Raw genomic sequence first — 15,106 nt, 5'->3', positions numbered from 1 at the left:
TCTAAGAGTTTCATATAATGGGTCAGGCCGGGGAGACCCCTGATGTCAGTCACCCGATTGATCGCTTTCTGAATCCTCACGGTCTTTGTTTATATTGATCAGCTTTTATAGACTGCATGACAGTTGCACAGTGACCGAGTTAAACTGCATAGGGGAATCCGATGACTATATCCAGGATGGGATGTTTTGTGATGTGCAGTCCTTGTTGGAAGTGGGTTTGATTTAAAATTTTAAATAGTAAAAGAATCAAGAATAACTTGCTTTTCTAGAGCCTGGGGCTGCACAGTAAATCAAATAAATACTTGAGCCCTTTCTATAGCTTTGTCATCTTTGGTGATCAGAACACGTTTCATACTGGAAATATAGTCGTTCTTTTATATCTGATTAGTGCATGACTCACATCCCCAAATCACACACATTCTAGCACACAGGAGCCAAGAAGCCATGGAGGACAATGTCTTGCGTCACCAACATAAGCTGCCGTCTGCCATGTTGTGGATGCCCACTGTCACCAAACTAACACAGACACGTAAACATAAACGTGGCATATTCTCTTAAATTTCACTCTCAAACTCTATACTTGCTTTTTCAAGCTCCCTCTCTCTTTCACTGTTGTATTAGAGGGGAAAGATTTGTCCTTAAAGTATTCTCTCGAAACATTTGATGAATCTGCAAGATGGGGAATTGCACAAATTGCATTCAACAATAATTTGTGGGACAAGTTCGTGGCGTTACCGGATTTGCAGAATTCCTTTAGCGAATCTGGTGCTAAAACAATGCCGACAGCACATCAGTGGGACCAGTTAAGTCTTCTAAAGATATGTTTACATGACAACAATGTACTAAAAACGGAAACGTTTTTCCTTTGCGTTTTTGAAAAGTTCGCGTTCAGACGACAACGTTGTCAAAATGATACCCGTTCACACGGATCTGCGAAAATGACTAAAAACGCTGTATTATGCATGCCAGGCCAGTAGTTGGCGATGTCACTTTGTAAAGAAACACTACGCGCCTGCGCACATAAGCATTCATCCACAGAGCGGTGAATACAAACAATGAAGATGGCGATCGCTGGTCGTAGTAGTGATGCAGTAAATCTACACTTTGCTGGAGAAGCGTCAATAAACTAAAAATCTTGAGCAGCACAAACACAGTCCTGTAGTCCGCCATTGTAGTTTTGAATGTTTTTGTACGTTTACACGGAGACGATAACGGCATCATTTTCAAAAACGTGCACTTTGAAACCCGTTTTCAAAAGTTTGCGTTTTCAGGCCCCAAAACGCCGTTGTCGTGTAAACGAACAACCAAAACGCATACAAAGTTTTCCGTGTAAACGGCCCCTAAGTGTGTTCTTAGTGTTGGAACTTGTATGACCCCTGTGTAATTGGATGCATGCATTGTAGTGTGTGTTTACTGCTTTTATAAACACACACTGCAAGTGAGATGATTATCAACTACAACTAGTTTCCCATTGTCTTTAATTTCTTATACAGATGAGATATCTCTCTAACAGGTAAATGCCCTTTTCTTCTTCCTCATTTTCTCTTTCCTCCTCATTTCCCAGCTGTTCTCATTCTTTGCCTTCTTTTTCTTTCTATCCCTCGCTTTTGTTTTTATTCATTTGGCTTCAGGCTGTGGAAGTGACTCCAACTGTGCTTGAACAACAATGGCTCACTGGATCAAGAGAATCAGATCAAATGATTCATCCCTGCTGATTCATCCCTGATCATTGAAACTCCATAGTGATTCACAGTCCCATCCCTGCTGATTGACTGCTGTTGAGTCATTGAATCAGCAGGGATTTGATTCTTTTACAGCAGAACCATAAAAGAGAGTGGCACACAGATAATGAGGAATGCTTAAATGCTATTGGTCAACTAGTTACAGAGGATGTAACACTATTGGCTGCTCAAAAGAACAATATTGTAACGTTATTGGCCCTGTTCTGCTCATTTGAATCGTAACATAGCAGTCTTTACCTTGTTATTTCTTTTATATTCTCTTTGTGTACTCAAATGTTTTTTTTTTTTTTTAAGATATACGCGCATTTCAATTTCATAACAAAATTCCATCAAATTGAATTGATGGCGAGTAATCATTAATCAAATAAAATAATAAAAACTAAATATTTTAAGTTTTATTCATTTAATTTTGTTATACATTACCTAATTCAATTTGATGGAATTTTGTTATGAAATTGAAATGCATCATTCTTAAAAATACGCTTTTTATTTTTTATTATTTTATTTTTTTTGTGATGCGTGTTTGTGTTTTTCTATTTTTTATTTATTTTATTTTTTTTACTCAACAGTTCTTTGTCTGAACAATGGTAGATGGGAATTTGGGTGGAAGATGCTTTAGAGCAGTTTTGGAAACCTCTTTGTAAACCATAATTATATATTCAATTCCGTTTGGTGCCACTAGTGGCGCTCAAATTACACACTTCACCTTTAAATCACTTCACTCTCTTTCTACCTTTATCATTTTCTCTCTCTCTCTGCCCTTGAGTGTGTCCTCTGAAAATATGAAAGGTTCTACTGTATCTCCATCCTACTTTACAGTCCCTGTGGGCGCCGTGCATGTGTGTGTGTGTGTGAGAAAGAGATGCAGTATATGGTGTATAAGTCCAGGATCTGTTTAGTGCATGGAGAATGATTAGTGTGTGGTTAAATCCTGTGAGGGGGGGAAGGGCTCATTGTGTGAGAAACAGGAATGTTTAAAGGGAAAGATTAGATATGTTGGATGGCATTGAGCCAGTTTGGTGTGTGTGTGTTTATACTTAGCTATAGTTTGATGAGCTGAATGTGACAAAACCTCCCTTTGGGGATGTTCTCAATTAGATAATTGATTAATTAATAAAGCAATTGCTGGATTTTATAACTGTAAAAATGCAAAAAGATTTAGTTTAGGGCTGAGTCTAGGGCAGGTGAAACATTAAGGAGCCAAATGTCTGTTTTTAGTAACCAAATCACAGAATTACTCGATTTAGATTGCTGTTCAGTAACAAGATAGAAAGCCGAAGAAAAGGAAGACAGCTGATGACCCATTAATCAGAGGTTTAATAAACAGGATATATTGTTGAGAAGATACATTTGCATTCCATTTTGTCTCAAATGTTCATGGCCCAGACACAGAGACTACAAGAGTGCAAATTGAATGAAATCCCAGATGCAGTTTATAGTGCTACTCCAATCCCAATCCCAACCAAAAAAGTGGTACACAATACGGGACTTTTAATTATAAAGAAGCCCGAAATACACATGGGACTCTTATTTTGAAATGTCTACACTCCCAGTTGTGAGGACACTGATGGCTGATTCACTGAGAAAGTGAATCTGATTCAGACTGCTAACTTAAGCTCCTGAGTTCAAACCCTCAGTTCTTTTTGGATGATTCATGAAAAAGACCTGGTTTAAAAGAGTCATTTGTTCACGACTCTTTCGCGCTGCGTTTGTTGTTGCGTGAGGTGTAGCAAGCTCGTCACAACAGAACGGGTAAAAAGCGGCGTGCGCTCTAAAGATGTATTCAATAACTCACAAGATGATATCTGATGAAACCGCATATGAACGCATACAACCCGACTGTCGCCAATGGCGACTAGATGTTAAATTAATGTTGCAATCAATTATTTTTGGTCGCATTTGCGACCATTTTAGTCGCAGTCTGGAGCCCTCTAGGGAATACTTCGTTCTTATGCACTGTCGGGCATTCTTTTCTGACCGTTAGCTAGAAAAACTGGACAGTCTGTGCGTACCATACTGATGATGAAATTTGCATCACATGCACTGTGCGGGAGATGTCATGGCATGCGGAAAAAAGTGAAGAATACTTTGGCCTGTAGTATTAGGGTATGGGTTTGGGTTAGTCTACAATAAATATGGGCTAATGGACACTATTCTCAGACTGTGATGACACAATTCTGCCTTAATTTAGCAGTGTTAATCATGCAAATGTTTTTATTTTCAACTTTACATTTACATTTATGCATTTGGCAGACGCTTTTATACAAAGCGACTTACAGTGCACTTATTACAGGAACAATCCCCCCAGAGCAACCTGGAGTTATGTGCTTTGCTCAAGGACACAATGGTGATGTCTGTGGGGATCGGACCAGCAACCTTCTGATTACCAGTTATGTGCTTTAGCCCACTCCGCCACCCCCACAATAATTTTAAATTATTTAATGCACATTCCCAAGTAGCACACCATTGTTTTCTGGAAAGCATTGAATTCTAACTAACATCTAACAGATATACAAACTAACAGATATACAAACATTCCAAATCAATAACATCTCAAAGACTGCTGAATGTTTTGATATCCGAGAGGAAACGTTTCATAGACGCAGGGACGGATTGAGCCGTTGCCCTGGAACTTCTAAACCCAAAGGGCCCCAAGCTCTAAATCAATTATTTATTTATTTTGAGATATCTATTATAATTCCACATAAATGTTAGCCTTATGTGCAGTTAAATTTGTTCGGCCGGATGCATGGTGGACTACAGCAGCACGAGCAGACGCTCAAGTGCACGCTCAGGGAATCTGCATCGCACAGGCGCAGCACATTTATTTGAACGACTACAGAGAACAGAGTCTGGTTTTCAAAACGCTTCCAAACACAAAGATAAGGTGCAGTTTACCCTGGCTGCTCCTATCCAACACTGTACTTGGGTTTAGGGTTTGAGTAAGAGGTTAGACTTTATGGCTAGGTTTTAGGTTTGGAATCGGATGTGGGTTAAACTTTGGGGTTAAAAATCGCAATAATATCATTTGTTGATTCATTACTACAGTGAATATAAACTTTTACTATACAGTTGTAATATATTTCTGTAGCAACTTCTTCAATTTCAGGTGGCTAGCTTTTATTTTGAATCGTGCTTTTATTTTATTCTGATGGATAAACAGTTCGCTACATGGCCCATTGTGATCGTTAAAGTGCAAATGCTGTTATTTAATTATATAAATATATAGTCTACATGTAAGACACGTTCACAGTGGATTAGTGCTCTGCTTTGTCATCTCATACAATGCAAATATTTCTCAATGTCTGTGGAGTTTCCCGTGTATGAGCAGTCTGCTTCACACATATATTTAAAGCACGCAGCTCGAATGCAGATTAAGATTGCAGCCTTTCGTGGTTTAATAATCACACTAGGACATATCACGATTGTAATTTGATTCATTGTCAATTTCAGTGTAAAAGGAGTAACAGAGCACACACTCAAATAAGTGTGTGATCATTTGAAAGCAGTCGTATGTCTGTCAGACAGTGTGCGGGTACCGAATTAAGTCGGTGCTCGGTACCACCTGTACTGCAGAAACACTTGTATCATTACATCTTTTTTTTATTTTTGTACCGACTTGATACCGAAGTACCAGTACTTTTGACAACACTACTTCCTCTATAGGAGATTCAGAGAAAATGGAGTGAAACTATTTTATAATCCACATTTGGCTGGGCAGTCAAAGACCTTTGAAGTGATTTTTCTCAGTGTTAGTGTTGGCGTAGTTACAGTGTTGTGGCTTTGTAGATTGATATGGTATATTCGCATTTAAATAACTAAGTATTGTAAATGTGTGTGTGTGTGTGTGTGTGTGTGTGTGTGTGTGTGTAATCTCTTAAGGAGTATTAAAACCCATGTTGAAAGGTGAACATCGGTGCAGTCATTCTTTTGGAATGACATCATATTTCTTTTCTCCTACAGCACACAGCTAATAATCACACACAGTCTGCTCTCATTCCTGTCAAAATGCTTGCATTTGAAAGAAGAAATGTCTCTTTTTTTCCTCTAAAGTTCTAAAAGATAAATTCTAACGGACCACCATATGCAATTAATTCAGGAGTGTTTTTTTAATAAAATGTTTTTTTTATTTTCTCCCCAATTTGGAATGCCCAATTCCCAATGCGCTCTAAGTCCTCGTGGTGGCGTAGTGACTCGCCTCAATCCGGGTGGCGGAGGACGAATCTCAGTTGCCTCCACATCTGAGACCGTCAATCCGTGCATCTTATCACGTGGCTTGTTGAGCGCGTTACTGCGGAGACCTACCACGTGTGGAGGCTTCAACTGTTCTCCGTGGCTTATAGCGACCACGAGGAGGTTACCCCATGTGACTCTACCCTCCCTAGCAACCGGGCCAATTTGGTTGCTTAGGAGACCTGGCTGGAGTCACTCAGCACGCCCTGGATTTGAACTTGCGACTCCAGGGGTGGTAGTCAGCGTCTTTACTTGCTGAGCTACCCAGGCCCCCCAATTCAGGAGTGTTGACCCATTTGGGCTGTGCGCCACACAGATTTGATGAAAATCTATTTAAGACATGAGCTTCACATTATGCACGTTATAGATATAAAATATATGAAAACATTTATCTAAAAAAATATTTGTAAACTTTTCGTATGAACGTCATTGCATTAGATAACAAAATATCAAACCAAATGTCATCTGCAAACAAGTGATGCTAGAGCTTTTGTTAGAACTAGCTTTATTTTTCTTAGACTAATTATTTGCAATTATTTTTAATTAACTGGCGTCTAGGTGATTTTCAGTGGATGTGATGAAGTCAAATCTCCTCAAGTTCACACAGGTGTTCTAGCAGAGTAATCACAGGTGAAGTTCATTACCTGTGAACATGTTCCACATCTAACAATCAGAAAGTGACCAAAAACCTTTAGTATTGTATTGTACAGTGGCGATTTCTCAGGGCCAGCAAAGCCTTCTCTGCTGGCCTAACATGCCAAATAAATAAATCTTTTTCATCCTTTCATTCTCAATCACCTTTTTGCCTATGTATATTTAATTGCTTTCCACTCTTAATTAATCTACAAACAAATAGAGAAAAACGAAAAGGTTATCCAGTTAGAATTTATTCCATGATGCTTACAAGCAAAGTGTGACAACTGTTTCACAAATTGCATGCCCGAAACAGCGCGTGAGTCTGAGCTCCACCCCTTTAGGCCTTCAGAATTTCCACAGAATCCCTCAACAGTACAAATGAATGAGCAACTAAAGTAAGATTGTCAGATTCATCAGCCAATCAGATTGATTTATTTGTTCTTGGTGGGTGTGATCTTTAGGATATGTCCCGGTCGAGGCCTTCTAGCTGGCCTTGAGTGACGCAATCACGCTTTAAGTGATGCAATTTGAAAGCGAAAAGCATAAGATCAAGCTGTCTGACGAGTTGTCTGTCATCAATGCCACTATCGCCATTGAGAAAGAGATCCTTATGGATTTAAAAACACGAGATGTTCTGTGTGATCGTGTGATTGATTTATTAAACAGGAAAGGAGGGCTGATTTTCACTTCAAGTAAATTTGTAAGTGCTTTTTGCATTATTACAGCAACATCAGGAGTTTTATTAGACTTGAGAATTCAGTGTCGGATCAAGTTTTGAAAAGTAGTGCTGCGCTCCATTCAACCCGAAAAGTCGGATTTCACAACTTCCTACTAGGAAAAGTGCAGTGGAATGCATCTTGAAGTCAGAATTACAACTTGTACTCGTGCAGAAATTCACAACTTCGATTTCGCCGAGATGCAGGGGGATGATGTCACACAAACATGTTGACACTCAGGGAGATGCACAAAGTAAGTGATAAACATTCACTTTATTATGTAATATCGATAAATGAGTTCGTTTCCACATTACATGATATTAAAGCTTGTTTAACAAACGCCTACAGAAACAGGTGTATAAAACATTATAATCTCTTTTGATAATCATACACCTGAAGCACAAATGCTAGCGCTGCAGCATTGTTTATCAGTTGGGTTGCTAGGAGACATCTCTAATGAGAGTCAAACCCCTGCTAAGCTAACGGGAGCGTTGCAGTTCCGAATATCGGGGAATGGAATGCATTTATGGTCGGAGATAGCAAGTAGGAATATCCCACATCCAACTTGAATGGAACGCAGCATAACCGTGTACCCTGACGAAACGAAATTTATTGCAAGCAACATTTAAATCGCAAATATTATTAGATCGATTTTTCCAGGTATTATAGACCTCCTTGGTAGATTCATATGAAAAATTATGATTTTTGAATCTCTCTTCAGGAGACGTTCATTTCACAAAACAGTCATGCTGCAGTTAAAATTAGGCTTGCTTGAGCATTAAGTGTCGTTTCAAGTTCTGGCTTTCATGTGTGGACATGTTTTTAAAATGTCAGTTGGTATTACTAGTTGTATTAGTTAGCTGCGGCATAATGTATGATGCCCAAAGGCATAGGATGTCTTATTCATTGTGAAACTGTGTTTTCTTAATGGCATGAATCACACTGAAGGCCTAGACTTTAAATGCACGGCCCGCCACTGGTATTATACAATATATATATTAATTTTGAAAACTATTGTTTCATTATTTAAAACCAAAATTTCGAGTAGGAGAGTGCTGTAAGGAAGTGGCCTAACAGGAAATGATGTCGTACATCCTCATCAGAGGAACCGTTGCACTCAAGCTGTGAAATTCTGCCTCAGCTGTTTGTTTTTTTTGTAACATTGTAGGAGGCCCCGGATGACTCACATTCTATTGCCACACCGGAAGGTTAACTGCCTAACTGAGTATGTCAGACTAATTAATAGGTTTAGCGCTGCTTCTGTGACCCAGACTAGTAAAGAATGTTGTACTGAGAAACAATATATTTCTAATAACACATAATGACTGTTTCTGCCTCTTTTTGTCTTAGTAAACACAAATCATGTGTAGTTCTTTTGGCACCAACTGATGACATCATCTTGACTCACACGGTCCATACAGTGACCCTTTTAATGACATCACCGTTTTTGGAATGCTGAACTGGTCTGTGATTAAGCATTACTGTTGCTCATTCTAAAACTTCTAAAATCCACCCATCCATCCATCCATCCGTCCGTCCGTCCATCTATCCATCCATCCATCCACCTGTCCACCGATCTATCCATCCAATCCTTCCATCCACCTATCCATCCATCCATCCATCCATCCATCCACCCGTCTGCCGATCCATCCATTTCTTTCATCCATCCATCCATCCACCCGTCCATTCATCCACCCATCCATTTCTTTCATCCATCCATCCATCCACCCGTCCATTCATCCATCCATCCAATTCTTTCATCCATCCATCCACCCGTCCATTCATCCATCCATCAAATTCTTTCATCCATCCATCCACCCATCCATTCATCCATCCATCCACCCGTCCTTTCATCCATCCATCCATCCATCCATCCATCCATCCATCCACCCCTCCATCCATCGTTCAGTCTATCTGCCTGTGTAACTATCTGTCTGTCTGTCTATCTGTTGATATATCTATCATTTGTTCGTTCTGTCATTCGTTCTGTCTGTCTTCTATCTGTCGTTCATTCTATCGTTTGTTCGTTCTGTCGTCCGTTCTGTCTGTTTTCTACCTATCGTTCGTTCGTTCTATCGTTCATTCTGCCTGTGTTCTATCTATCATTCGTTTGGTCTATCGTTCGTCCTGTCTGTCTTCTACCTATTGTTCATTCATTATATCGTTTGTTCTGTCTTTGTTCTATCTATTGTTCATTCGTTCTGTCGTTCGTTCTGTCTTCTAGCTATCGTTCATTCTATCGTTCGTTCTGTCTGTCTTCTATCTATCATTTGTTCATTCTATAGTTTTTTCTGTCTGTCTCCTATCAATCATTTGCTCGTTCAGTCGTTTGTTTTGACTGTCTTCAAACGTTTGTTTGTTCTATCGTCCTTTAGTTAGTTCGTTCTATCGCTTGTTCTACCATTCTTTCTGTCTTTCTATTTATCTATCAATCTGTCTGTCTGTAAGTTGGCCTGTCATTCGTTCATTTGTTCTGTCATTGTATCATTCTGTCTGTTATCTATCTATCTATCTAATTTCACTGTTATTTCTGTTTATATGTGTATTTTGTGTGGTGGATTTTTAGGGTTTATTGCGCAAGCATTAAATCTTATTAACTCACCACGCCAAGTATGCATTAATTTTCAGACAAAGCACTTGAGTTAGAAAACAAGTACTTTGGGGTTTCTAGAGGAGGACTTGTGTGTGTGTGTGTTTGACCCCTCCTCCTTAAAACTCACAAACGCATCCATTCAGAGAGGAAGTCAAGTGTGGCAAAACATGTGATTGTTTCAGAGAGAGAGAGAAAGGGAGAGAGATTTTCATAAAAGCGTATTTCATAACCACAGCACATTTAAGAGGCTCACTAGAGAAACAATAAAATATAAAAAAACTACATTACCGAACTCACACATTCAGATTTCTGCTCAATTAAAGGGATAATTCACCAAAAGGAAAACTTTGCATTGTGTTTCAAACCTGTATGACTTTATTTCTTCTATGGAATTCAGTAGGAGCTATTCTGAATGACAGAATGTTCATGCTGTTCACCTCCATATGATGAAAGTGGATTGGGCCTGTTAAGCTTAAAAAAGGACAAAAAAGCATCCTGAAAGTAGTCCATATGGCTTGTGTGCTATATTCTAAGTCTGCTGAATCAAATGACAGCTTTGTGTGAAGAACGAACTGAAATTGAAGTTATCACTGAAAATCTTGCTGGACAGCCATAGTCACCATTCACTTTCATTGTACAGAGGGCTGTAACAACCATAGACATTAAGGAGGACATGTACAGTATAAGCCTATTTGTAGAAAAGCAGTCAATAAATATAGTTTTTTCTCGACCAATTCTTTAACTTTTACATTTAGCACCATGCAATCTTGAATATATGGTTACATCCTTGGTAACTTGTATATTTTTTGATGAATATTGACATTATTAGCCTACATTTTAGAAACTACTTTTCCTTTTCAGGATGTCCCCAAAAGGATTTTGATGGTTTAGCTAACTTCTGGGGATACGTTTGAGCTATTTTGTCCCAAAATGTATTGCTAGGCCAGAAAGAACCAACTAAATCATACCCGTACCAAAGTAGTGAATCAAAGGACTGTAAACGTGCACAACATGAAAGACATAAGTCTCTGTTCTGCTCTGAAATGGGAAATAAAACAATGAAAACCATTTATGGCATAAACTGCAACCTTCGCAGTAACCTTTAAGACTTTCACTTCTGTGTGTACGTGTTCGTAAGTGTGTGTGTGTGTGTGTGTGTGTGTCAATCTGTATTCAGAGCTCAGTCATAGTATGGGAATAAGGCAAGGTGGACTCTCTCACACACACACACACACACACACACATGCATAGGCAAGGTGGACTCTCTCACACACACACACACACATACACATAGCTCTCATAGTCACAGGCAAACATTTGGACACACTGATCGGACAGTCTCAGCTGTCAGAGGTGTGGCCACTGTAATAGCAACAGCTACCGGCCCGTTAACTGCAAAAGGTTGAACTTTTCGGGCGTCATCATGAACGTTATTAAAATAGAGACGCTGTTAAAAGTCCAGCAATTACAGGTAAGTTCTGCTCTTGTAGAACCCCTCCACTTACTGTCTTCTTTTCGGACATTTGTAGAGATCAACATTTAGCTGGTCAGCTGTTTCTTAAAACTGTCTTTTAATGTTGGTCTCCAAACAGCCTGCACAGCATTAATGTTGTTAGTAGAGGAGACAAAAACTGTTCTCAGGTGCAGAAGTGTCTTAAACTGTGTTTTCATGCATAATTAAAATTGGGTATGCTGACTGAATGTTTATAGCATGGTTAGTATCTCCCTGGAATGCTTGATTCTGATTGGTCAGTTGTGTCATTCTGCGGTCAAGTGTTTTAATGTAATGTAGAACTGACCATTGTCCAAGGCAACTGATTTCTTACATATCCGTGCTAGTTTTTATGTCTCTCGTATCACTCTGTGCTCTCTTTCTACTCACATAATAAATTAATATCAACTCGTCAATATTTAATGTCCATTTATGTATTTATTTAGTAAGCAGTTGTGTAATATAGGTGGTAATGAACAGTCATATGGTTGTTACTGTTAAATAAACCCGTCAACTTCTTGTCGGGGTCCTGCTCACCCTGTCTGGGTTTCTTTTTTTAATAATGACCGTCTGACTGTACATTATCCCTTACATACCAAGGTTATGAGGTGATTACAATAGGGAAAAATACAATGAATTTGTGCTTGATTGCTTTTCCTGTTTAGATTACAATTATTTGTGACCAGTTTTTAAAGAGATGAAAGTTAGTGATAAGGTGGGTGTAGGTGTGCAGTGCAGGTCAATACAATGGTGTGCCTGTGCAAATACATTAATAGAGATGCAGATAAGCAAGTATGCAGGCATACACACTTAAGGCTAGGGTTTACTACTTCGTTTTTACATGTGCCATTTTGTTTCGCACAGTCAAATGCTCTAGCCTTACCATGTAGGCTAAACTAAACGCTAAAGATAATTGCGTGAGCATACCGTCACATTCGCATGCGCACAACAACTACTTGTGCAGCCTGATCTCATGAAAATTACTTGACTGTGGCAGAAGTTTTGCAAAATTACATTATGTAGTTTGTTACGCCTATCGAGGTGAAATGTCCTCTGTGTGGTGCCAAAAGCGAGGTAAATTTTCTTCAAACTGATGAGGTTTTTAAGTTTAGTGCTCTATGGAGTTTTAAATCAACAAAACCTCCTACTAGAGGTAGACCGATATATTGGTTTTACCGATTAATCGGTGCCAATAGGTGCTTTTTGGAAGTATCGTTATTGGCAAAAGTCTATGGCAATAGTTTTCAATAGTTTTTTCATAATTTTGTCATTTCAAAATAAGAGCCTCCGGTGTGTTTCGGGCTTGTTTATACTTAAAAATCTTCATTTTTTCTGGTTATTTTGGGGATTTTGGTTGAACAATAAACTGCATCTGGAATTTTATTTATTTAGGACTCTTTGTCTGTACCCATCATAGTAAGGAAAAAATTATACATTTGTTTTACATTCTATTATAAATCAATTAAAAAAAACTATTGGCCGATTAATCTGTTATCGGCCTTTCCCACCACCTAAGTTATCGGTATCGGCAAAATCCACTATCGGTCAACCTATAAGCCTTCAAACTAAACCTAACCAATAGTATCATAAAAGCAAAACGCAATTGCAGAAGCAGCTTCAAGCTTCTAAGACACTTGCGTGCTCTTCAGGACTCGTACCCCATCCTTTGCATCGTAAGTGCAACACTCAGTTGAGCTACGCACAATTTGATTGTGTTGGAAAAAGCTTGTAAAAGTAGTTAGTTATGAAATGCAAATGCTGAAATGTATTTCCTTACAATTCATGCACTATAGTAAAAGTGTTTAGATGTCATAAAATAAAACATTTTGAGGAACAGGGCGAAAACTAAGTGTTTATGAACTGATAATCTGCCGTTTTACTGATTTGCATGATAGAGAATAAAAGGCATTGTTCTTGTAGCGCCTCTAGTGTTGATTTTACCAGAAAACTGCTTTGATACGTACAATGAGTGCATGTGCAGATGATGCACTTGTGCTGATGACTAAATTTGCGCCACACGCACTGTGCATGGCATGTAGCGGCACAAGGAAAACCGAAGGATACTTTGGCCTTTAGTGTGTGTTATCTCTGTTGTGTGTATAAATTTGAAAGAGAGGGAAAGTGAGAAAAGTTTTATGTAATGGGTTAGCTGTTTAATTGTAGCCACATGCTGGTCTGTGAGACCGCTACCAGACTAATAAAACACACATGCACAAGGAGGTTAAATTTGTTCCGAATGGTGGACGTATATATCATCTGGACGTTTAGTTTCCGCTGAGCTGAGACGATTGTTTCTCAAGCCGAAAGATAAAAAGATTCCACAGTGCTGTAATCTGACCTGCAAATAGACTGCGAGACTGGGTCGGGCCTTTCCCTTCCATAAAATAACACACTCTCACACATGACAGAGCCCAACCCAGGCCAATGGCCTCTGGAATGGCAAGCAGATGTCCACACACACACACACACACACACACACACACACAAAAACACACACACACAGTCCTGCTGCTGGGGTCAGGAACTGCACGTAACTGGAGCCAACATGTTTCCTGATGTGTGTATAAATAAAAGATGAGAGAAGTTTGGTGATGGATAAGCTATTAAACAGTTCAAACGCCTATTCTGTTGGAACAGGAGCAAAATTACAGTGCAAAAGAGAGAAATAATTTGATATGTTCCCATAATGCAGCACTGAACTGTGATAGAAGAACTGATTGGGCACATGTGGAAGTGTTCACCTGAACTAGGTCACCTGATCTGATGCACGCACATATGCACACACACACACACACACACTGTTAATGTTATGTCATATGTACAGTAAGTGAAAGTTGTTGGGGATCAAGTTTAGCCTTTTTGCTTAAAAGGGACAGTTCACCTAAAAATGACAATCATTTACTCACCCTCATGTTGTTCCAAACCTGTATTTTTCTTCCATGGAAAGCAAAAGGAAAAATATAATATTGACATATTTGATTCGGGCTCTATACATAAGTTGATCAATGAATTTATTTGATTTGAGAGTGAATGAAGAAAGTAATTTGAGTTTGGAACCACATTAATGTGAGTCATTAATGACAGAATTATCATTTTTGGGTTATTTGGGGTATTTGGGGTATTTTGAACTATCCATTTAAATATATGAAAAAGCAAATGTTCAACTGTTTATGAGAACATTTAGTCCAAGACTAGACTTGTTTAGATTTGTTTGTGGTATGCCAATACCTGGCTGTCTAGATTTTTGATTCCTGACTTCCGTTCTCATGTGAGTATGTGCTTGTATTTCAGAGCACTGATGTTCTGTTTACATCTATAAATTACCTTTACAGGGGCACCTCTCAAATGTGTGTCTGTGTTAAAATGAGAGATGAGAGAAACAAATTACCGTTATTCATGTCTGTGAGTACTGTATTCAGCAAGGCCTGTAATAAACCTTGGCCTGTGTGATTCCTGACAAGAATGTGTCACATTTTCACCCAAACATACACAAACACATGTATTTGTGCTGTTATACTTGTCTGGAATGTCTCTCTTCCCATAAGGATCTATTATCATGGGTCAGTCTGTAGTAATTATAATTAGCTTTATATCAAAACCTAAAAAGTTTAAGGAATGTCCCAATTAAAAGTATTTGCATTACATATTTTCAAACGCTATTATCAGTCTTTAAAATCATTTTGGTGCTTCCTTC

At 38.8% G+C, this 15,106-nt stretch overlaps 1 protein-coding gene across 14 annotated transcripts in view; it reads left to right on the top strand.

Moving 5' to 3' along the window:
• Positions 1-15,106, top strand: part of LOC127430978 (formin-binding protein 1-like) — a 93,680-nt gene that overhangs the window by 1,675 nt on the left and 76,899 nt on the right. For 2 of the 14 annotated variants that reach the window (XM_051681124.1, XM_051681118.1), the window contains exon 1: positions 11,170-11,391. The exons of 2 other annotated variants lie outside the window; for them this stretch is intronic. In XM_051681124.1, the coding sequence (XP_051537084.1) occupies positions 11,344-11,391 (48 nt within the window). In that variant the 5' untranslated portion in view covers positions 11,170-11,343. Of the gene's footprint in view, positions 1-11,166; positions 11,392-15,106 lie in introns of those variants that run through there. 10 more of the 14 variants (XM_051681132.1, XM_051681131.1, XM_051681126.1 and 7 more) reach the window with 9 other exon arrangements.

This window comes from Myxocyprinus asiaticus, chromosome 40 (genome assembly GCF_019703515.2).
Source record: "Myxocyprinus asiaticus isolate MX2 ecotype Aquarium Trade chromosome 40, UBuf_Myxa_2, whole genome shotgun sequence".
NCBI lineage: Eukaryota > Metazoa > Chordata > Actinopteri > Cypriniformes > Catostomidae > Myxocyprinus > Myxocyprinus asiaticus.
Note: the sequence above shows the minus strand (reverse complement) of the source record. Positions and strands in the feature narration are given on the sequence as shown.